The sequence below is a fragment of the Physcomitrium patens genome, chromosome 22 (assembly GCF_059467195.1).
Source record: "Physcomitrium patens ecotype Gransden chromosome 22, ASM5946719v1, whole genome shotgun sequence".
NCBI classification, from domain to species: Eukaryota; Viridiplantae; Streptophyta; class Bryopsida; order Funariales; family Funariaceae; genus Physcomitrium; species Physcomitrium patens.
The window spans coordinates 10,765,692-10,791,413 of record NC_143431.1 but is presented as its reverse complement, the minus strand read 5'-3'; the positions used below and the strand labels follow the sequence as shown (position 1 = coordinate 10,791,413).

Sequence of the window (25,722 nt, the reverse complement as noted above, 5' to 3'; positions counted from 1 at the left end):
GTAAAATAGGGGGTTGACACTACTTTGCCAATTGACAAGTTGTAGCTACCATTTATTGATAGTAATACTATTTAGTCGTCATAGCCTACCAAGCCGTCATGTGGCCTAATAAAACAAGTATCCATATGTTAATTAAAAATTGTTAACTAAGCTAGTTGTTTGTATGTACACACTAGAAAGTCCATGTGCTTAGACATTTGACTAATAGTATAAGAATTCAAACTAGAAGTTTATTTTGGCAAGTAGTTTTAGTTCTCTTCTCTTCTTATATTTATACTTCAATTCTAGTAATAAACTTCCTCATATTTTATTACATTAATCTTAATAATTTTAAATAAAATATAATTAAATAATAATATTTAAATTTTGATAAAAAATTCTATATTAAAAATTAATAATTTAATATAAATATAAGTATTTATTATTCAAAAATATAGGTATTGGTCTATTTTTAAAATTGCAAGTTCTAAAAAATAAAAATTTAAATAGACATCTTCAAAAATACTTTAAATAGTATATTTTTTATTATTTAAAGTATTTTTAAATATATTTATTAATATATTATCTTCAAAAAAATATAATTTTAATTAAAAAATTATTAATTTATTTTAAATTATATTAATGATTTAATATATATATATATATATATATATATATATATACATCAATTTAAATATTTTATTATAGTATCTATTGTATTTGTTAGCTATTTAGATTATTATGTAAATATTCTTGATCAATTTAAATTACTTAAATACTTAGATTAAAATAATTACAATTTTCAATATGTTGATTTAGTTCTTATTTAAATTATAGTTTTTCTATAAGTTTTCTTTACAATTGTGGTTTTTTTTTATTACTTTAGCCATGCATATTTACATAGATGGCATATTTTTATTAAAAATATTCTAAAAATATTCAATAATAGTATTTAAAACTATGTAATTAATTAAAAATAAAATATTTAATTAAAAAAATATTTAAATTACTAAAAATAAAAAATTAAAGACTATATAAATTGGCATACATCTAATTTATTTTTAAGAACTACAAATGACTTTAATATAATATCATTATTTATAGACAATCTCATGCCTTTCCTTCTTGCATGTACATAATAAATATATTATTTACAGAATAATATTTTAGAAAAAAATACTTTTGAAACCTTAAAAAAAATTAGTTTTCAGATCTTAAAACTTATACCTTAAAATAATATGTACTTTTTAGAGCCAAATATGCAACTAAAATCTATATAAACTGTATTAGGAAATATTGGACATGTATCAATTAGGACTATTCTAAAAAAAACTCTTTTTTATCTTTACATGTATAAATAATGATATTATAATAAAATAACTTTATTATAATATCATTATTTATACATGTATCAATTAGGATTATTCTAAAAAAAACTCTTTTTTTAGTGTTGATCAATGCAAGTGAACTTATACGTAATCTTAATTAAAATTTATTTGAAAAATAAAAAGAATAAAATTTATTTATAAAATACTAAAAATATAAAAATATTTTTATTCATTTATTTTTATTAATTTATTAATTTTTTTTATTAATTTATTAATATAAAATATTTAATTATTAATAAAAAGAATAGTTTATTTTATCTTCTTATAAAATACATAATTTTTTTATAGAAATAATAACAATTATATTATAAACAAATAATTTCAAAGGACATATTTGAGTAATTTTTTAAAATTATATATTTGTATATATACATATACACAAAATTACTCTTATTTTTAATTATAGAATATAATTTCTCTATAATAGTATCAAATTATTTTTTTTAAAATTAAAAGCCTTAATTACCACTCTTATACTTAAGGATGTCAATTGGGTATAAAATTTTGATATTTTAATGCAATTTAATTATTCTTATATTTAAAAATATATATAATATGGTATATATTGTTTGTTAGATTTAAGAAAATAATAAGTTTAGTTAAACAAGCAACTGAGAATTTTAAATTTTACATTGCCAAGTACAAAAAAAACTAAGTATACTAAACCTTTCAAACTTGATTTATTATTTATTTTCCAAATTTAAAATTTTTAATTTACTAATTTTGTAATGTTAATTTATTTTATTTTGTTTTTACTCTTGATTAAATTGATAAAAGTTATAAAGAATCCAAAATATTTATAATAATAACACATATTTAGAACAAGGCATTTACTAGTGACTTTGAAAGCCAATCAATTGTGATTCAATGAATGCGATCAAAAGTATCAAATACTGCATTAATAACAAATCAGTTATAAATCCACAGTTACAAAATTATTATTATAAAATAGAATGCAAATATTCACCACTTAAATAATATGTTTTGTTGGGTTGTTAAAAAAATCAGATAATAACAATGATCATAGAAAATAAAAACTTAGAGAAAGGTGCATTTTCGAATAAAAATAAATAAATTTGGAATTTACCAAGTCCATCATTTTGCAAATTTCTAATTATTGTTTTTAGATTGATTCATAATTTTGCACCATCAAAGTACAATTTAATGTCATTCCTCTTAGTCTTTGGTAGTACAAACATATTGAAGATATTCTGATTTCTTTGATTTTATGATCTATGATAATTTAAACTATTAAAATTCCAGCTTTAGTTAAACATGCCTATTGCAAATACTTCAAATCCACATCTACAAGTATTTGTTCAAATTCATACATCACAATGTTAGATCTTACCAAAACCTCAACCTAATTCATTTTTAAAATAATCACATGAATGACTGAGTGATGAAAGACAGAAACAAAGACAAGAGTTTGAACCATATGCACTTAATTAGAATAAAAAAGTTCTTAATCAAGGTGGAGCTAGTAACAAATGACATATATTTACAATTTGCAGAGGCATTATCCCCTCACTCATGAGATGAGGTTTCAATTTTCCTTCTTTCTCTCTTTTTTTCTTCATTTCCCTTCTTTCCTTTTTTTCTCAATCTTTTTATCTCAATTTATTTTATCTTAATTTTTATTTTATTTTTATTTTTATTTTTTTAACATGGTTGAAAGAGCCTCCTGCATGAAAGATCCATGAGCCTTTTTTCTCTTCTTTTTCTCGACTGCTTTCATGTTTCCCCAGTTGCACCTTCCCTTGTGAAGAATGGAGGAGTTTGGTGCCATGGAGCAAAGATGAAACACCATCACCAACTTGTTTGGTTCCCCAGGACCAGATTCCACACGGAACAAGGGCCGCAAGTGGACACCTCAGATGGAATCCATGGGTTGGGCACAGTTTCCGCCCCTTTGCAAACCTCAAAAGGTGGGTTCCCCAAACAAGACCCAGCTCACATAAAAAACCCCTTTTCTAGAACACAAAACAAATCCTTGCATTTGGAGGAAACAAGGTCAATCTCTCTCTCTCTCTCTCTCTCTCTCTCTCTCTCTATCTCTCACTCTATTCTATTCTATGCTCGCTATTCTATCTTCTATTCTGAGGATTATTTATCTGGCAGGCTTGTGAGGCAAAGCCGGTGATTGGCTTGCCGTGATACAACGGAGAAGCTTGTCAAGACGTGACTTGCCAAGCAAGTGTCCAGGTACACACCCGGTAATAGGCAGCCACATAATATGATAATCATCATCATCATCAACTTTGAAGATGTCTCTCAGTTTGTTCTATTTTTTAAAAAAGAAAGAGAAAGGAATAAAGAACCTGAGGTCACGACACTTGTCGTCTTATCCATGCAAAAGGTTGCTCCTGTACAAAACGGTGATTCGATGCCTTCGGTTTTGAACTGTGACAGGGCACATCGTTTTATATACATATTTGGACCAGACACAGATTTCTCACAATCAGAAGAACTAGGTTATTTGTTGTTTAGGAGCTTCTATTAAAGTTCAACTACCAAAAACACAACTACTACACTATAGCAAAACGCCTAGACATGTAGATTAACAAATCTACACGTGCGTTTAAAAAACTTCATAATAAGAAAGAGAACATGAATTGCTAAACAAGAAACTGTAATAATGATAGATCTTCATTCCAAGAAATGAAAATATCGTTTCCAACATTTAATCATTTATCGTTCAGAAGAAGAAAAAAAGAATCCTAACAAGAAACTAAATGAGAGAAACGTAGAAATATGGGGTCCATCTCATACTTAAAAAAAAAAGGACCCCTTAGAATTATAACAACATTTACTGCATGAACACGGGGGGGTGGCTTTAGTCGTTGGATCACAAGCCACTATTTGAAGCTGTAAGTTCGAGGTTGTCTGTTGGATTGTTGTGACTCGTGGCCAGAGATCACTTTCCAATACACGAGGTACCCTGCTGTCTGTCTGGTGAGGTACTTGGAAGTGACTCTAATACACAAGTCCTTGATAATCAGTCGTGAAGGTCTATACATCAGCGGCTCCCTCCACAACGATTCCGGGTTTCTAAGAATTGTTTCCAAACTAGAAGTGCCTCCTCCACAGGTAACGATGATGCACACCTAAGAAAAGACACCTACAAAACAACCTGATGTCAGATATAAAACCTATTTTACTGTAGCAACACCCAACGCAACACAGTTACTCTACCAGCTAGCATCCTGTGTTACTTGTTTGCGGCTTTCAGAATTCTTCATTTAATTACCAGCAAATTGCTAACCAGTGCATCATCTAAAACCGACTGGAAATACCCTTTAAAAACAAGTATTTAAGTCAGGTAGGTTTGAATATATACTTGGTTCTCAACAAAGTCAGTTGGGGGTGGCAAAGTTGAGTACAAACTCGTACCTGGCTAGAGAAGAAACCCATGACCACATGACAGTACCAGGCTTAATTAAATATGACTTCCAACCTACCCTGCCACATCAAAAAGAAGATGCTGCCTTTCTCTCTGTTGCTCAATAATGTGATCATGGTCCAGAATTTTACTCAATTCAGCTCTTTCCTATGAACTTGCTCACTTTTTTGCAATGGTCGTTCCAGATAAAGCTAGCACCATCTGGGCTATGACAATCCATTTCCACATGTACTACAGTTCCTGAGTCACAAAAAATGCCCATCATAGAACATTCCAAACATTCGGAGGAGTAATTTTTTTCTGTATCGCTCACCTAAAGCTCCAATGTCCATCGTTCACATCCAAGTGGGTAATCATAGAGATAGAAAATTGTATCTAGTACAGATGGTATACCAGATAGCAGCCAAGGCCTCGTTGTCATAGTCGTACTAGGAAGCTACTGAGTCACTGGCTGTCGTAAAACAGACAGATTGTCTCAAAGCATGAGTTTGTCACAGATCTACACAGTAAAGGGACAGTCGTGGGTTACAAGTAACTCTCATGGAGCCTACAGCCCTGAGAAGATGTTACAAGGAAAGGCCTGTCATCTTTAATTCGCAGCCAAACCAGCAGTTCAGAACAACACGACATCTTGATGGAGCTAAAAATGAGTGTTCACTGGCAAGCATATGGAAATTATTCACAACAAAGTACTGATGCGCTGTTTCTAGTTTACCACTCGCCTTGAGCATGGTCACGCCCACCAACAATCCCCCATCTCGACTGCTAACCAGTCCAGCTAAATTGGAGCCATATCAAAACGTTTCAATGCCGACAGAGTGCAATCCGGCTCAAAGCATATCCATTCAAAATGGAATCAACTAAGACAAAAAGTCCTTGAATGTCAAGCCATTAACACGAAGCTTCACTAAATTATTAGACAATGTAGGACACCCCGCAGTCTTACTCATCAAATCAGGTGCGAGAGAATACATTACTGCAACTTCACGAAAGGACCCGCCTTTAACTGGGTCTGTGACTTAATCAATCCGTTCCTGCAGCTTTCATCCACTTAACTACTACAACCTCCTCGGTCGTTAGCTATAAATTACTCACAGGATCTTTATGATATCGATAATGCCCTCACCTGAAACCAGTAGCTGAGAGCATCCGTGACTCACCCTATAATACTTTGAACATGGAGTAGCAGACTGTTTGCTCGAGAAGCCCCAAGTTGTTCACCTCCTTCACGACCCAGTTGTCTTGCCTGGAGATATAGACATCTGCCGTTCCTCAATCCGGAATCTCAGGCAATTACATTGGCCAACTTCCTTTCATGACAGCCTCAACATCCTCAATTTCACGGGGACAAATGGTGAGATTTTCACACCCATTGGCAGTGACCAGAATATCATCTTCCAGCCTCACACCGCCAGTGTGACGGAACACTTCAAGCGCCGGCTCCACGAAGAAATTGCGCTGGGCAGGGTCCTCCAAGGCAGGGACCAGGAGTGCTTCAATGAAATAGCACCCAGGTTCAACAGTAACCACCATACCCTCCTCCAGGATTCGAACTGTTCGCAAGGACTTCAGGCCTGGTGAGTTGATCCGTTCTGTTCCTGCAGGATAGCCACCTGTGTCATGAGTATCAAGCCCCAGGAAATGACCAAGCCCATGGGGCATAAATATAGCACCCAGTCGGCTCTCCATCATTGCTTGTACATCCCCTTGAAGCACTCCGTTCTCTTTCAGAGTCTCAAGGATGCAAGACTCGGCCAATTTGTGAAGATCCACCCAGCTCACTCCTGGCCTGTTTGTAGCAACATAGTCTTATTTGCATTAGCTGAGTCTTAGGAACTTCAAAGTTAAAGACAAAAACTTCCTTACTATTTTGTCTTAGCAAGGATCCAAACATACAGCAGATACCGAGATCATTTAAAATTCTCAATTTCATCACAGTGCTATGACTTAAGCAATGCACGCATAACTAATCACAACAGACGATGATGACTCTAAGATGACATGTAACCTAAGAGGAGTTGGATGCAAAATAATTCACTCAATTACCTGATTGCACGTATGACGGCGTTTTGTGCCTTTAGAACCGCAGTATACACAACCTTCTGATTGTCGGTAAAAGTTCCATTCACTGGGAAGGAGCAGGTGATATCCGAACCATAAAAGTGATACTCGGCACCCATGTCAAGCAGTGCCATGTCGCCGTTTTCCAGAAGCCTGTCATTGGGTGCTGCAGCATGGCCATAATGAAGAACGGAGCTGTTGGTCCCAGTGGCACAAATACAAGTGTAAGAGCAATGACGACATCCTCCATAACGATACACATGGTGCAGAAAGATAGCTTCAAGCTGGTACTCTCGCATGCCTGGTTTACATTCCTGCATCACTTGGATGTGGGCTGCCGAACTGACCTGGACATTGACCAATCGGACGCATAAGGATCACAACCCAACATTAGAAGACCAGAAGACCAGCAACGAATTGAAAATCGTACAAGTGTACAAATGTACATTTTGGCACCCAAAAAATTGAGAATACCCTCAACCTCTAAATTGCTCTCATCGTTATAAAAGTGATCCTCTGGTAGTTCGAACGTACCTTACAAACGTAGCGCATCAAATCAATTTCAAGTTTAGATTTGTGCACGCGGCATTCGCTCAACACGGGATGCAGTACCTCCTTATCAACAGCAAAGTCCTCGATACCCTCGAATTGAGCAGGTTGGGAGAAATTACCACTGTCACTGTTTTTCCCATATAGAAGGTAAAGCAGCCAACTGGAAACCCCAGCTCGGGATTTGTTTAAAACCTCAACAAGCTCGTCGACGTAGTGCACCTCGTCTACACCATATAGGTCTTTGAAATGTGAGGGAGGTTGAATTTCCCCAAGCCACACGGCGTACTCGGGGTCAAGTCGTGGACAATACAAGGCTGATTTCCCGTTGGACAAATCCAGGGTTCCAAAGAAACCAGGCTCTTTCACACCAAACAAGTAGGCGAAGTAACTCTCCTGTCTGAACAGGGGAGTGTGGTCAGTGCAGTAACGTGTGCACTCGTCGCCTCCTTGGAGCAGGATCACACCATTCACAGGTTGACCCATCGATTTGACCTGGTCACTCATCCTTGATAGCAATTTTTTCCTGTTCACCGCGTGTAGCTCCATGCTCACCTCCATGGCTTGCAAATCTCCAACTCAATTTCCAGATCGCCACTCAACCTACACTGACACTCTCTTCTTAGCATGCAGTGCTACATGATCAATTCAATCAACTCCCACAGCCGATTTCCAATTACCCAAACAGCTCATCAAAAATATCCAGGCCGATTGTGCATCATCACTCTTTACGCTCAATTGCAAGACATTCCCAGAGACGCAGCTCCTACTCAATATTCAAAAGAAATAGGGTTGAAAAAATAAATAAATAAAAGCGCAGAAAACGTAGAGAATTGCACAATCCTCACGACACTCTTAAAAGACGGCAATACACAAGTGGTGCTTGTACAAGGTTTGAGTCAAGGTAACCTACACAGAGAAGCTCCAATGCCAGTAATAGAAGAAGCACACAGTGAGTTCCTCGTCCTCCTGAATGTCTACAATACCTCCGTTCTGCTCTGTTGCACAGTGCAACAAAATGCATAAGAGTTGTTGGATGGCACTGGGACGTCTCCATACAAGCAACATAGCATCCACGCAAAGCTAAAGCCTCCAGTTCAGCCCATGCGACGTTCCCTGGACACGGGAATACTTTTTAGTTCTTCAAAGCTTCCGAGATTATTGTATTATGCTGAAACCCTCCGCAACTCGATTCGGTGTAAACAAAATTGCTCCATGGTGTGCGAGGTTTCGAAGAATTAACTCCCGACGGAGCGATTGGATGAACGCATCAATCAACTCCGGTTGCCATCCGGCGAAGTCCGGTTGAAGGAACCCATGTCTCGACTATGGTTTAGAAACCGGGTCAGCCAGTTGCCCACCACCTTCTTCCCTCGACCACCCAGCTCCCTCAACACCCCATTTCGAATGTTTTGAGGGACTTCGAGACGCTATTTCAGCGTATTGCTAGTCGAGGCAAAATCCGGTTCGAGCATCGCCTTCCAGTTCCCACCCTCGGCTGCTACTCTTGGGGCTATCTGTGCTTTTATCTGCTCTGGGTTCTGCAACAGATTGATTTTATCCACACGAGGTTCGCGTTTGTCTTCCTTGCAGGTATTGCATCTCTCATCGCTGTAGCCGCCATATCCACTAGATTCAGGGTTTTCGGCTTTCAACTAGTTCCAATCCTCTTGCGTTACCAGTTGAACCTGCCCACGTGGATGTGAAAATTTTAAGGTTTAATGTGTACCCTAGATAGCGATTTTCTTCACTCTTTTACATACAGGCTTCGACAATTTTTTTGCATTAGAATGGAAACGACACGAAACATTCTATCTCCTTCAACAACGTGAAGCAACGACAAACAACAAGGTAAAAAAATCCTTACGACACCACTGATTTTTGAAGTTGGTTATTGCAAGCGAAAAAAAACATTAAGTTTTTAAGAGTGTTGTATGCAGTATTGAAAAAATAGTTCGAAATACAAAGACAATCGAAATCAGATTAATACTTAGTCAGTCATAAGAGAAAGTAGTTCACTTTGGAAGATGATCATAGTATAAAAGTGTCTCATACATCATGAGGGTCTTGTATTCTTTTGCTGTTTATCATTTGATTGTGTAGCATGGTGCGTTTTTTTATGTGTTAATCAACGATGTCTATTTCTTTAACTTTATCTAATTGTCAGGATAGGATACACAACCGAAATTTTTATTTGATTTTTTCATTTTCTGCTTTTTGCTGTTGGTTTTGTACTCAAGAAACTGAAAATGAATATGAATTAAGTTTTAGATGACATACCACCAAGCAGTGTTCATCATAAAAAGTACCTTACGTGAACTTCAGGTTTGGAATTTGATGAATATGGCTTAAAGCATTGTTATGGCCAAAGGCATGAAGGTTGTCTAAAAGTTGTTAATTTATATTCTATTGCATCTACTTCTAAGACACTGATCATGGGTTGAATCTATTTTTAAAGCCAGAAGTTGAAGTTAAAGTCGGAAGTTCCTTGCAAATGTTTTGTTTTCAACTTGTGCAATGAAATGACCAGTAAGGTTTGTTACAAAGTTCATTGCTACTTCATGCGTCTCAAACAGTTAATTTCCTTCATCAACTTTAACTTGAACAGAATTCTCATTGTTAAGTCCAAAGTATATTCTTCTTATTTACGTGTGCTTGTGTGTAGGTAAGAAATAGTATGGATGCAGATGACCATCTTGAGCTCTTAATTGTTAATTGCAACTGGTGGTTGTTGATTAATTTATGTTTTTGGGGTCTCGTAGATGCACCTCCCAAGTTGACCTACAAATAAATACTGTGTAATAGATTGTCATTTGAAGGGGTAGAGACCTTCCTTTAATATATATAGTTGTATATATTACGTGTATTGTAGAGATTTGTTTGCACAGTAAGGGATGGACTTAAGTGGACATATAGAATCTATTTTTGGACTTGCCCAAAATATTCATTTGGATGGAAACAGATTTTAAATATTTATTTTCTTCTACATCCAATTTGGAAATAGGATATCAAAGGCCATGTTTTTGGAGATGCATTTTTTATATGCATATTTTTGACTTGGATACTTTTTTGTTTTGTCTCAATTAATCAAAAGATTAATTTATGGATCAGCTATATTGCAAGGTTCTGCAGCAATAAGATAAGCACATAAATCGAATAATAAAAATAGACATGTATCAAACATCCAACCATAAAAAGAACTTGATTCTTCAAATGTATGTGTCAAATAATACATGCATTCAATCACACGAACTGTATTACTGTTGACTCAAGATACTTTACTTAAAGCAGTTAATATAAAAAATTCCATTGGATAAGTTATATGCTTGTTCAATCAAGTCAAAATTAATATGTTTTTATATTGATTTTTTATAGATATTTCACATAATGCTCTTGATCCAATTATAAGCAAATTCCTCGAGACTGTACGTTGGATGGATGAACATAATCAACCAATAATTCCCGAAATCAGAAATCATTCATCCAAACTGTGGCAAGGTTGACCAAACACCAGCAAGTTGGAGAAACATCATCATTTCCTCGATCCCGGTTCGGACCTCTACCATTCCTCTTCGAATGAATGACATACATCCATGTATACGTTCGGTCGTTCCTTTCTTCGTTCAATTGAAGCGAACGTCGTTCACTTTGCCCTCGGGGAACCCCATAACCGTCGTCGTTGTCGTCGTAATCGTCTGTCAATGCTGCTGTTGTCAGGCAGAGTGCCTGAATTTATTTTTGTTGCACAAATTAAAGCCGATGATGGTTATGTCAGTTCAGTGTGTCTGCAGCAGCAGGAGAGAGAAGCACTCCACCACGAAATGAGAGATTGAGTAGACTTCCGCAGCAGTTCCGGGGAGCGAATGCGGACTGCCCTCTCTGTTCTGTGGCTGTCAGGACCAGAACGAGGAAGAAGTTCTTATTTTCCACACGCGGGGTGCTAACCACAGCGGATCCGCCACACCACACCACGCCACTTCCAGTTTCGCCTGGAGCATCGAAAACCGCTCATCCACGAAGACAGGCCTGCAGCGCGCATGATGATGGCACAATCTCACAATGTCTTTGGTTTTTTCTCACTAACCTTGCCCTTCACAGCCTTGAAGTGTTTGCTTTTTTCCCCTTCTAGGACCTGGGTCGCATCGTCATCACGATGCGCGAGCAACACACAAAATCCTGATGGATACAGCGTGGTGAGCTCTCTCTTCCGAATGGCGCCAATCAATCTCTCTCCCTCGCCGCTCTGGACAAGTCCGGGCTTCCGTTTGAAATGCCGCACTTCGAATCCCCTCCCCCCGGCTCTGCACCATGGTGCTCTCATGCCACGTCGGAGCCTTAGAAAGGCTGAGTTGGCATTTGAAAGGGTTGCTTGGCTTTGGTTGCTGGCGTCAGCTGTCACTTTCTTTCAGCAGTTGGAACAAAAAATCTACTTAGAGCTCAGGTTTCGTCACTTGCCACGAATGCAAAAGTGCCTTTCGAAAACTGCGTCCACCTTCTAATTATTCTGGGTTTATAAAACTGTGAAATGATTTGTTACTAGTTATTAGTTACAATTTGGAAATAGTTTTCTCTAGTTAAAGAGCCTATTGTGACAGAAAAAAATACATATAAAAAATTATTTATTTATTTATTTATTTATTTATTTATTGTTTTTTTATTATTTTTCAGTTATTTCTTTGATGATTGTTGATTTACTCTTGCAAACACAATAGTATTGTGATAGACATGTCTTTATTTCAATTGAAGCAAGTTTGATACCAACATTATCAAAAAAATATATACATATATATATTGTTTATATGATGAGTGACTGATGATTTGAAACTATCATTGTTTCAAATATTAATTCCATTTGTAAGAAAATTTAGGACTTGATCTAAATATAAATAGAAATTAAAAATTAAAAAAAGGCATTGTTACTTTATCTTGAACAATGAGTATGCAAATCATGACCCAAATTGCAATTATAAAAATATTTTGTTATACTCATTAGGTCACATGATAAAAGCTGCTTTAATAATTATTACAAAGAGGCTCAATATTAAAAAAGAAAATAAAAGAGTGCAACAATTTAATTATGTTTTCTAGCACAAGTATAAATAATTGCTGATTGTTCATTTTGAAATAAAATTATTGTACAATGTGAGCCAAAAGAAAAAATATTGCCTGACTAAACATTGGAATAACTATCATGTTTAAAGCCAATTAATAATTCAATGACAAACTCTTATGATTTTACAATAGTTTCTATTTTGACTTTTTTTAACCCATAAGTTTTAATAAGATATTAGAAAATGAATATGTGTGTATATATGCATACAAAGAAAGAATTTAAGGATTAAACCATATATATTGTAAGACTTTTGAAAAAACTTGGAAATTATTTATAGAATCTAGTACAAATGGAAAATTTTCTCTAATAGTTTTTATAGTGAGTCATAAGGAGTTTGTACAATAATCTTTTGGTAAATATCAATGGTATAATCAAAGAATTATAGATGTCATCTTCACACCCATCAAAAGTTATTACATGGTTTATCACTTTTTTTGAGTTTTGAAAAAACTATTTGGATAATTTTATGTGTTTTGATATAGTACTACATTGTTATTACTAATTTTTTTTCTTCATGTAAAAGTATACACTTAAGTTTGAAAGGTCAAGCCATAGATTAGAGAAAATTCCAGAGCTAATTATACATGTAAATCCTAATAATTTATAAATAAGATATATGTTAAAAAATTATTTTAACATTATAAACCATTTCCTAATAAAAAAAATATGCAAACTATTTTCATTTTTTGTATGTAAATATTCAGTTTTCTGTAATTCTATTTTTTTCATGTGAATTATATTTAAAAGTAACATATAGAGATTGAAAGTGTCAATTTTTAAGTTCACAAGAATAATAAATGATAAGAGAAAATCTACAATTGCACCATATTTAGAAGGATGTAATTATTTAATAATACTCTAAATTTACAAATAAAAAGATTGTATAATAAGATTATCAACAAGATAGATTGTTCTTTGGATAGACAAATAAAAAACTAAATATTGGTTGGTAACTATGAAAGCTATTCTCCAATTATATAGAATGTTATCAAAGTTTCTTGGTCAATGGCTGATATTTCAATCAAAAATCTTAATTATAACACCATCATATTTGTTCCTTTTCTAAAGAAGAAAAAAATAATGATAATAAAAAATAACAACAGTAACAATGACAACAACAACTATTTTTAAATATAACTACTAACACAATAATCTAAAATAGATTAACACAATGCCACAATTGCTACAAATCTATTTGAGAAAAAAATAAATAAGAGATACATAAAAAATGTCTAAAAGCAACATAATCATAGTTTTAATGGTTAGTATTTATAAATAAAGTACTACCACTTAAACCATATTGTAGTTTAGTATTCCTTGCATTGTCATACTAATATACATATATTTTTAATTTAATTTTTTTTGACTTCTCTTAAATAACTGCTACAATTAAGCTTGACAATCTTTAATTCTTATGCTATTTCTTGTTTGGCAATTCTCAATAGTTTTCTATGACATTATTTATTTTGATTTTTGTTAAGCTCAGGCTACCAATTGCTTTTATAATTATAATAAAAATTACAATGCTATTAATGAAATTATAAACATAATTAAAATTAGCCTAATAATATGATATCTTCTATCTTGTTGACTTATTGATATTTATTATAGTCTTAACTAATGTCATACTATTACATTGATTTGAAAACTTTGTGGTTATCAAACAACCACTTGTTTGGTAATTTTTCTTAAATTTTTATGTGTTATTTTATTAAAATATTCACCACAATTATTACTATATTATTTTTGATATATTTTATTTAATTTCTTTAATAATTTTGGTAATATATCCATACATAATATTAATAAGTATTTTTATGTAAACACATTTGTCTCTTCTATTAATCAATTATAAGTTTTATTTCCAATAACAATAACAATATATATATATATATATATATGTGTGTGTGTGTGTGTGTGTGTAAAAATTGCATAAAGCTTTGTGATTAATATCTACAATAAGCTAATGGATGGAATAACCTCAGAACCACATACATCCAACAAGGTTTGGCACCCGAACACAAATCATTGCAAACCCTTCTAATTGGAAACCCTACTAAAGGTTATAATTTTGTGCATGTTCCGCAACACAGAAAGTCTAATCAGATAGAAGATGGCCCAACATCAAACCAGATTCCCAATGGTTCAAATAACGAGGACAAAGTAACAGACACTAAACCAATAATACGTCCACGTAGATGAACGGAAACCGTAAGATCTCGTATCCGCTACCTCCAAAGCCAAAACAACGTGACTCCAGAGTCAAGCGTAACGGCCATCTAGGGTGCGACATGCACACACTGCCTGCCCAGACTGCAGCGTTGCTTCAGGGTCACGAAGGGGGCACCACACTCCGACGGGGATGTGCTGCTGCGGTGCGTGCAGTGCAGATGATACCTGAGCTGAATAATGCAAATGAGCCAGGAAGCGCCTCCCGCGCGGTGAGCAATCAACGCCCGGTGTCAACGGGGACGTGACGCAGGGAGCAAAAGGAAAGGAAGGAGTGCAGCATCGAGGAGGAGTAGCAGTAGTAGTAGACCAGAGTAGACCTGAGTAGACCAGAACAGCCATGAAATGAAATGAAAGACGACGAACGTCGACGATCGTCGCCGAAGGGGGGAGAAGGGGGGAGGTGCCAAGTGGCGAGGGAGCAGTTGCAACACAACCCACACCGACGTGGGTCAGCACTCTCTCTCGCTCGCTCGCTCGCTCGCTCGCTCACAGTGTCTCATCGTGCGTCAATCAGAGTGACGTCGTCCGCTCCCCCGTCTCCGCCTCCTCCTCCTGAACCTCGCCTTCGGCTCTCTGCTCTGTGCTCCTCCCCGACTCCATTCCCACTTCTCTTTTCCCATCTCCATTCCCTTCTTAACCCACTCCTCGCCTGCTCGCTAAAGTTTGCCCTGCGGTATCCCGTCTCCCCCGTGGACTCTGGCCCTCTTTCTCTCTCTCTCTCTCCCGGTCCCCTTTGTCCTCTTTGCCACTTCCTTCTCTGTCTCCGTCATCCATTCTCTCGTCTCCTGCACTTCGTTTCGGGCTTTTCTTGGCGTTGTCGGGCGCAGTCGGACTGCAGGGTGCGGGTGGGTGGGCTTGGGTTGTTGTTGGTGGGTGCGCGGAGACTGTCGCAGCTGTGGTGGGGTTTGGTGTTGTCCAGTGGTGGGCTTAAGCGGGTGCGGTACCGGTAGAGGTCCAGAGAGAGTTGGTTGTGGGGCGTGCCGGGGTGCACTGGCAATGGCAGCGGCTACGGACCTTGAGTATGGGTTGGGGGACAACGAGACGAAGGGTGTGGACATTGAGGGCGCCAAGCGCTCGAAAATTGTGACGGGTGCGGTGACGGAGGACTCCGAAAGCGTGGACAAGAACGGCAGCGTGGAAGGCGCGGAGGGCGACGAGCAGGAGGAGGTGCAAGTGGCAAAGAAGGCACGAGTGGAGAAGGCGGAGAATGGGGGCACGGAAGGAGTGGAGGAGTCGGGGCATGGGGTGGACAGCTTTGAGGGCGAGGGCGAGGGCAAGGACGAGAAGGAGGACCCCGAGCTGCTGAACGGCACGGTGGAGACGGAGGACGGGGACGAGGATGGGGAAGGCGAGGGAGAGGAGGAGGAGGAAGACGAAGACGACGCGGAGGATGAGGGGAGCGACGTAGTGGGTGAAGGCGAAGACGAGGGTACCGACGACGTCGGCGCGAGCGGCAAGGACGCCCCGGGGGACGTGGGTCTGAGGACCCTGCTTCAAGAGGGCGAGAAAACGAAGAGCAGTGTCGCGAATCACGGCGTGGACGCGAGTCACATGATAAACGGGGCGAAGTAGGGGAGCGTGAAGGGGGTGGAGGGGGGTTTGTTTATTTGTGGCATGATCATCTATTGTAGTATAGAAACATTGTGAAGGTAGAAGGGGTCGGAGGTGTCGGCCTGTGGAAGACGAGTGCAGTAGGTCCTCTTTGTATAACACAGGACGTTCTATGAATGAATCGAAACTTATTTCTTCCCTACAGGTTTATCTGTGACTGTCAAGTTCAAGTCCTACGCCGTAGACGTTGTGAACAGTGGAGCTATGGGTTTTCATCATTTGGCAAATTCAACGTCTCGCAGCTTATTTGTACTGTTTTTTGCCAGTCTGTGCTCTCCGTTAGTTACTTGGATAGTCTAGTTCAAGACGGTGAGCAGCTGCGGCAAAGTCAGTTAGTCAATGTAGTGGTCAGTCAGTTGAGTTGTCCGCTTCATTGAACGCTTCACTTTGTCGTAGTTAATTCCTATATTTTAGGAGAGCTTTTCGTGTATGTCTCGATGTTTTGGGACGTATCCAAGTTTGACACTAGTGTGTCTCATATCATTTGTTTGCGGCCTCTCCAGAATTGAGTTTGCTATGGGTTCAGTTGAAGTTGACACTCCACTGCCTAGAGACCGGAGACGCGGAGACATGAGATTGAGCTCTTAGGAAGAAGATAAAGAGCTTTTTATTATGACGTTCCGTCCTCGTTTTGCTCCCCATGTGGTTGAAGATCTTTACTGGTTACTACGATAGTTCGTGTTTTGCCAACCTTTTCTTTTTTAGTTTTATGCACTTTGTAAACTCCTCTGTGCACCCAGATTTTTTTTTTTGCTTGGGTATCCGCATGTGTGGTATATCTTGTGAGGTGCGAATCACAAGAATCGTTTTTCTTTCTCGGTGATAGGGGTCACTGATGTGGTCCCCTGTCTGCACTCTCTATTCTGTCGCGACATCGATGCGTCCGGCAATTGTCTCTTGTATATTGTCAGTGCAGTCAAACCTCTGTTCAAGATGTCCTTTTAATATAGGAAAATTGTCTCTATTATGGAGGGAAAGATTTCAACCATTTGTCAGGGGATAGAAAATTACTGCTGAGTCGGAGTATTACAACTTGTACCTTGTCAGTATATGTTAAAAAATTTACTTGAAGCTTAGAATTATCCCATAGTAGTTTGTACTTAGATATAACTGGTATTAAATAGTAACAAAAATGACCAACTTGTACTATGAAGACATTCTGAACGTTCCATCAGAATAGCATGGATGATTTTTTGTGAAAAGCCTTCTAGGTCATATCTAAACGGATTGTAAAAGACGTCACAGGAGAAGTCCTAATAAGCAACTAAAGCTTTATTCGGATCTTTCTTATTGGCATGCCATTTAAATACCTCCAAGATAGCTGATGTAAATAGATGACAATTAAACATCTTTTGGAACATCACGTAAATGTTTGACTCTTTATAAATAGAGGGAGACTGTTGAGCTTTAATAATTATAGAAGAATGCTAGTTTATATATATGTATATATATATATATATATATATTTGATTTTTTGGTGAAGGAAAAAAAGAAGTTGCAAGCCTTAGCAAACTAAAATCTCAAACCCTATATGTCCCTGCTAGACATCGAACATTGTAATAATTTGAACCGTTCCATTTGCATAAACCATCTGTATGTTAATGAATACGAGATAGAACTTTGTGATTAACTTGCATTGACTTAAATGGAGTTCGAATTTTTCTTAAAATTTTAAACTTAGTAATAAGAATAATAAGAATTTTGGCCGAATATTTTAACTTCTTATCATTTGACTCAAACATACTTGAGTCAATTTTTCTTTTCTTTCTAAATTAGGGAATAAAGGTGATCAATTCAGGTAATTGTAATAATTTCTCAATGTTTACAAGAATATATATATATATATATATATATATCATTTCTTCAAACAGAAGCCATCCCACAAAATTTTAATTCCAGAATCAACTGTGGCCCATGATAGTTCATGGTTAAATTCACCATAAAAAGAAATGAGGATCTTATCACATATTTTGCATTGTACTATGATAAAATCTTATTTTCATTTGTACACACATACCTTATAACAAATGTGTATATATATATATATATATATATATATATCTACTTAGTAAAACATTAAATCTAATTTCAACAATAATCATTATTGTTTATTCCTTGAAATTAATGTCTAATTTTCTGGTATTTGCAAAGATCTTTGTATGGTAACTAGGACATCTTACATTATGATTTTGAAAGTTTTTTTATTTTTAATAAAAAACAAGTAAACTAGATTCAAATCTAAGTTTCTATATACAATGTATTTAATTTGATTAGATGAAATTTATATAACATAATAAAAGTACATTGGTTTGAATTTAAGTAGGTAAGAAAAGAAATTGATTAAAGAAAAGGAATAAATTTAATATAACTATACTTAAATAGAAACCAATTTCAACTATAAAGTTAATCATTTAGTTCTTAATTTTTAACAAATAATTATAGTTCTTATTGCATAATGATTAAGATTGATTAAAAAAAAAAAAATCAAACTGATTAAAGAACCTTTATTATTTTGAGAAGCCTCTGTATATATATATATATATATATATATATTTTATATATATACATATATATACATATATATAATGAACAAAGAAGAGACTTGTCTTTACGTATAATCTAATATTACACATCAACTATCATAAAACTATGGGAAAGTATTATATATACTCCTTGAAATATTAAGAATACCCCTCTAACTTGATAATAGCAAATGTAACTATGGCATTTTTTATAATAGCAAATATACCCTTGAATATGATAAGTTATTTCCAATCTAAGAAAGACGCAACAATTCTTCATGGATTCAATTACTTCTTTGGTCTTTATTTGGGGCCCCTTGGAGACAAAGGCATTGGAATAAAGTAGCAAAGCATGAGGTGGGATGCTAAGCACAAGGATGCTGGAATTGGGTATCAGCATAGCAGCGCGGTGTAGGATGTATGACGGTTGTAGAGTGCACGGTGTAGGGTGCACGGCGGTTGTAGATGGTGGTGTTGGCATCACAAGGTAGTGGATGTGGGATGAGTCAGCAAGAGGAGCAACGTGTCAGATCGTGGAGCAATAATGGTTTTGAAGACTATTGCTCTCGATTAGGTGGCATTGACAGATAAGAGACAAATTTGCTCAATTGTCACATACAAATTCAATGCCCTAATTTTGGAAAGCATGCAGTTAAAAGGATGTCAGCACTGCAACAAGGAAAGTGTCACCTCAATTAGGCATTAGAATGGAATTCAAGGGATGAGAGCACTACAATAGGAAAAACGGTGCCCAAAACATGGGAGCATTGTGGCAGTGAAAAGTGTTGCCTCAGCCAAGTACTGGAATGCTTTTTTAGATGCTAAGAATCAACATGGCAAAATGCCGAAAAGGCAAGCAGAAAGATAACCATAAGTGTCATTATAAAGACACTCTGCTCGGGCCCCATGTGAAGACAAGAAAATAAGTAATGGAATCCATGAGATTTGCTACGCCTTTGTCAAATTGGTGATATCTTATTATATTCAAGGCTACATTTTCTCTTACAAAAAATGTAAGAGATACATTTGGTATAATCAAGAATGTAGAGATATCCTTGATATTTTAGCATATTCAAGGGATATGTATATATGATGTTTCTCCTAAAATTATTATAAAACATGAAATTAGTGAACATAATTCAAGTTATAAAATAAATTTGATATCCTCACAAACATGTGCAAAGGTAATGCAAACTTGAAGCATCACCATTTACTCATATTACTACTTGTCTTTGACCATCATTAATTCCACGCGCCTCAAAGTGGTGTTTTCCCAGAATTTTGTAACAGAAATGTAATTCAGTTAATTTTAATAGATTACCATTTAAGTTCTCCAAGTCCAAAATGTCGCTTGCACATGTCTTTTATTGTAGAGTACCTTTTAAGGTATTTTTTAAAGGATTAATACACATCTAGTGTGTGTGTATATATATATATATATATATATTTATATATTACATACATGTATTTATATTAATAAATTTATACATAAAAGATTCATTGAATATCTGAAAACATATCTAATTACATAAGATACTTTTTCATTCTTGTTCTAATACTTTAGTCCATGAAATGTGTTATGTTTTCTTGCTTCTTTTATTAAAAAAATTATAATGATTTCATTCTAACATAAAGATTGGACCATTTCGGCATGTGTAGCATCTTTGATATTTTTATATATTCTTGATATTATTTTTATGAGTTGTTTATTTATTAATTTATATATTTATTATTTTACAAACATCAAAATTTATAGGAAGCTCCATGCCTACATTCTATCAAAAATTTATGTCATCATTTTTATTTTATCTTATTTTATTTTAAAATATGTTCTAATTTTATTTGTTGCTTCCCATTTGAAACCATGTATAAAACCCAAGTTCCTAATACTTTAGAAAGCTATTTATAAATCTATTATTTTAGATGTCACAAGCCAAATTGAAAGAAAGGTAGAAAAAAGTGAATCTATCTATATGAATATATATACATACATACAAATAAATATGAAATTGATCCAACTTTTTACTAAACTTACCCACCCATCCTAATCATAATAACAACAACAATATCTAACAAAAAAAAAAAAAAAAAAAAAAAAACTTTAAATTTAATTCTTCACAATTGGATCTGCCACCAATAAAAACCAACCCAATCCACATGATTACCATATTCTTCATCAAGGGTGGGTCTATTCACACATATCTTATTTTCAAACTTTTGTTTTTCCACTACTGAGCACAAAAATAATGAACAATAAAAATTCATTTCAAAAATACCAATACAAAGATTGATACGTCGCTTTTCTTGGAACAATTTAATGAACATGACACTCTCTTAACACAAATATTAGCTCCGTTCATTATTCTTCCAATCAACTTTTTACAAAATACAAATAGATAACAATTTCATTATGACCGTTGCATGTGATGTAACTTGCATTCCATTCAGCACCCTTTTTCTTTCCATCTAGAAAAATATATAATTGGGCAGCTTAAGTTTGTTGCCATTGCAATGATCTCATGCATGTCTGGAATATTCTCAGAGATTCTGTGCTGCCTGAGATCCAATCTAGGGTTCAAACCGCACCCCATTTCCAAAGCTTGAAAAATGTGGTAGCAGGAAATGAATCTTCTTTGGATCCATGTGGTGCTTTTCACGAGGAGCACATGAATTTCATGACCAAGATCTTCAGCACTTGACTTACTTTCAAAGGCTGACTCTCATCATAGAACGTATAAAGAAATAGACTGAAAAAAAAAAAATTACAAAACAAAACAAAATACAAAGTACCACTGGAAGTGCATTGGTATTGGACGCAGCACCACCAGACAAAGCACAGTGCAAACAGGATTTGTTACACCAATCATGGTCTTCACCAATTGGCGGTGGGTGGCCAGGAAAGAAAACACTTAAATTATAAGTTCCAGTGGATGTGTATCATTTTGGACTTTGTGAGTGATGACATCCAGCCTAAATAACTGACCTTTCTCCCTCAGAATGCCACCCTCGACTGCATTAAACTCGCCCATTCTTCAAAGTCAACCCTCTAATTAGCTTTTAACCCTTCAAAGAATTGTGTCAGTATAAAAGTAAAACCACCTTGTTCGGAATCAACTTCAAAAGCAGAAATCCATCCGACTTTCGTTTTCTATTTTCGAAAAGACCTAGTTGGTGTCCACCACTTGAAACAGTGAAGGAATCCCGCATGCTGACTAACCTTCATCAAAACCACCCTCAGTAAAAGTCAGAACAGGGCGTGTAGAAAAATTGCTCAGTTACGACGCCTTTAAAGGAATGGACATTCTTATGCACCATGAATATGCTGATTGAGCAAGCTAAAGTGACAGCCATATCACTGAGTCTTCGGATTCACGGCAGATGAAAAAACCGATGTGGAATGTTGCATACGCTTCATTCCACGAGATCGCCCCAACCACTTCGAAAGATAAACACATAAGCTAAAACTTGGAAGAATGGAGGAAAAAGAGATGTGTCGACCAAAACCACCACCCTTGTCGTCGAAGTCCTTGAAACCCTGAGTAAATGCAGCACAAGAGACATTGCCTCCAAACACAGAAAAAAGAGACACTGAAATAAGTTTCACATCTGAGAGCACTGTGGTTAACATAAATACAAATGTTTACAGTTAAGAGACAAAACGCAATCAATTTGCCCATAAAAAGAATAAGAGCTGCACGTCAAAACTCCGTTCAATAGTGTTTCGTATAACCACGACTGTACCACGAGGAAACCCACTCTCAACAAGCTGCAGACTTCAACATAACTTAGACCGATTTCCCATCCATTGAATACGCAAGTCCCTCTGCAAGCACAGGTTCCGACATCCATAACGCTTCCATCGCCAGCATTCACTGCCGCGCCTTTTCTCTACGGTGCCCTTCACCGCAAGCCAAGAGTAACGTGTCCGGGTACATCTTATCCACACCATTTCACCTCCTCAGCCACTCCTCACACCATTCAAAACGTCCCGACAACCGCTCCCCTCCTACACCCAAAATCAGGGGTGCCATCATGTGCTGGTTGCCATCCCTTGCCCCGATCATGTGTATTCCCATCGCTCAGTTCCTCCGTGCAAGAGCAACAAAATGCTCGCGAAGCACATCACAAAGCTATGCCTCGGGACCTTCCCCCCAACTAGAATACCAAACCTCTGGACCCGTGTCTCGTAATCGACCACGCTGGACCTCATTCTCATCGTCCTCCCATTCGATGCCATTGTCCATGTCGGTATGATCGGCTGACAATTGGGATAGATCAGGGTATCCAAGTCGAGAAGAAGGAAAGTGCCGTGCGTTGCCACGATCTTGGGCAGTGAAACGGTGTTCCAAGCTTCCGCCGAGTCCACCAATAACTGCCTCAACAAAGGTACCCACGCAATGCTCAACGATCACCACCAAGCCATGTCAACGTCGCAGTACTCGCCTCTCTGCAGGTTCCAACTAGATTGTGACCAATGCCAAGCTTAGCTTCGCTGGATTCAGCAACCAACCGCCCATTGAGGCCACCTCTGTGCTGCTGTCCTCACCAGCGATGACGGAGGAAATCCACTTGGAAATGCATGTAGACACCATGTTGAATTGCAAGAAGAAGATCCCGAAACTCAGACTCGTCTGAAAGCAAGTCAAGTCAAGTCAGCCGGCGTCGCCAATCGAAACCGAATCTGCGGAGGCGATGTTGTCGAGACCAGGAAGGAGAGAAAGATGCAAAAAGGGATGCAAGCTGAACCCAGCGTTGCAAAACGCTAGACCCAATTCACGGGACCCAACAGCAGAATGTGGGCGCCGTCATGGGGGCAGCGGCGTGGCGCCCAGGGAAGTGGTGGAGGTGGATGAAAAGTATACCGCGTGGGCACAGGTCCCCATACGACGTCGTGAGGCCGCAATGGAGGAGCTTGGAGGTCAGTCATGTGCTGGGATTCCGTGAGGATGAATTGGGGACCCGTCACCAATTTAATACGTGGATGGATGCACGTATGGGTGGATGAATGCACGTATGGATGGATGGATGTACATATGGATGGATGCATGCATGGATGGATGGATGGATGCATGTATGGATGGATGGATGTACGTATGGATGGATGGATGTACGTATGGATGGATGGATGAGAGCTCCACTGCTGGGGTCAAGTTTCGGTTTCTCACTCCGTCTGAATGCGTCTTCTTTGTCTTTAACGCTATTTTCTTTTTATTTTTCTTTCGTTTAATTTATATTGTGTGTGTGTGTATATATATATATATATATATATATATATATATTTTTTTTTTAATGTAAAGTTATTAGTGGGATTTCTTTTTAAGAACGTTGTATGATGCACGTTTTGTTTCATGGGTTCTAAAGTATTATGCATCAGTGTTAAAAAACGTTGTGTGAATTCTTTGACACAAATAAGTAGCAAATATATATATATATATATATATATATATAATATCTGATATTTTATGGTTTTTAACTATTTAATTCATTTTTTTCTTGATGAAATACCTTACAGAGGATATATATAAAAAAAATAGAATAGAATTTTATTGTGTTGGAATAGTAATTTCTTTGGAACTTAAACATGGTTATATTTTAATTCTGCACTGCTTGTGCAAATGTATTTTTATTTGATTATTGTGTTCGTTTTTTGCATTTTTTTATGTGTTAATAATATTATTGTGAAAAGTGTGTAATATGATAACTGTATACAAACGTTTCATAAAACACACCTGTGTTTTCTAACGGGATTAAAATAAAATAAAATAAAATAAAAAAATAGATAAAATCCTCAGCTTATTTAAAAGTGGATGCAATGTAGCATGTTGCATCAGGGTAAAATTTAGACTTTGTCATTTAGCTTAAAAAATATGTCATAAATACAACAAATCACATCCAAAATCATTGATGAATGAATATATATATATATATATATATATATACACACATACATGTATACATATAGTTCTTGCTTTGATGTTTCATAAGACATGTTAGAACAATTTTCAAAATGATTGTCTGCTAAGCATTGTAAAATCATGGAGTTCAACTACATATGTATATATAGCGAGAGAAAGAGAGATGTTTTTAAAAAAAATTCATTGTTGCACTATGGAAGTTGCATACAACTTTGAAATACAATACTATTACATGATATAGCATTGTAGCTTCTTCATATTTTTAAATTAAAAAACTTAAATTTTATGTAGTTGAGATTGTTGCTCTAGTCACAATCACTTTAAAGGATATGTAAATGTTGGATTTTATGCAAGGAATTCCTTTTCAATTGCACAAAACAAATAAGTATGTGCGTATATTTATAAATATTTACACACATGGATATAGAGAAAATATTGTTGAAAAAAACAAATAATGCTATGGTACGCCAAAGCTATGGAAAATTGTAGCATAGTAGTGCCATCTTGTATGTACAACAGAACTGTTTCTTTTTTCTGTTTGTTTGTTTGTTTGTTTGTTTGTTTTTACTTTTATTTATATTTCAGTAGAACCTAAAAAATAAAACAGTATACGATGACAATAATACTTCGGGAGTAATAATAAGAATAAAATCATGTCAATTATAAAATGAACATAGTACCATATCTGCACTGCAAATTTGGCTGTTCCATCACTCAAGCTAGAAAAGGACCACAATGTAAAAAAGAAAAAAAAAAATGAAGAATGAAGATTTTCTAAAATTCTTAGCTTTTCCCTCTTCAGGGAATCTTGACGTATGTGCACATGTCGAAGACTTTGAAACAAGTTTCTTCAACACAGACTCCCACTTTCTCACCTCAGTTACTTCTAATGGCACTTACGTTCAATAGTGCTTAATTCTAATAGAGTTATTTGTGATAGAAAAGAACA

The 25,722-nt window shown here is 36.1% G+C and overlaps 2 protein-coding genes across 6 annotated transcripts; one reads left to right on the top strand and one right to left on the bottom strand.

Moving 5' to 3' along the window:
• Positions 1 to 3,998: 3,998 nt before the first annotated feature.
• Positions 3,999 to 8,767, bottom strand: LOC112275366 (uncharacterized). 5 transcript variants are annotated; one of them, XR_016500155.1, is made up of 6 exons: positions 8,294 to 8,578; positions 7,366 to 7,983; positions 6,817 to 7,178; positions 5,931 to 6,559; positions 4,761 to 5,269; positions 3,999 to 4,488 (listed from the first exon to the last, which is right to left on the bottom strand). XR_016500155.1 is itself a non-coding variant. In XM_024505691.3 (5 exons), the coding sequence occupies exons 3-5, from the start codon at positions 7,939 to 7,941 to the stop codon at positions 6,064 to 6,066; spliced, it is 1,434 nt and encodes a 477-aa protein (XP_024361459.1). In that variant the 5' UTR covers positions 7,942 to 7,988; positions 8,294 to 8,378; positions 8,513 to 8,650; the 3' UTR covers positions 5,644 to 6,063. The 5 variants fall into 5 exon arrangements, 4 of the variants coding, with proteins under 4 accessions (XP_024361459.1, XP_024361458.1, XP_090102450.1 ...); XM_024505691.3 differs by lacking the exons at positions 3,999 to 4,488; positions 4,761 to 5,269 and having other exon boundaries at positions 5,644 to 6,559; positions 7,366 to 7,988; positions 8,294 to 8,378; positions 8,513 to 8,650; XM_024505690.3 differs by lacking the exons at positions 3,999 to 4,488; positions 4,761 to 5,269 and having other exon boundaries at positions 5,644 to 6,559; positions 8,294 to 8,378; positions 8,513 to 8,650.
• On the top strand, positions 8,596 to 10,449 carry LOC112274999 (uncharacterized). The gene is made up of 4 exons (XM_090246205.1): positions 8,596 to 8,607; positions 8,718 to 8,973; positions 9,170 to 9,231; positions 10,046 to 10,449. The coding sequence occupies exons 1-4, from the start codon at positions 8,596 to 8,598 to the stop codon at positions 10,169 to 10,171; spliced, it is 456 nt and encodes a 151-aa protein (XP_090102331.1). The 3' UTR covers positions 10,172 to 10,449.
• Positions 10,450 to 25,722: the final 15,273 nt, after the last annotated feature.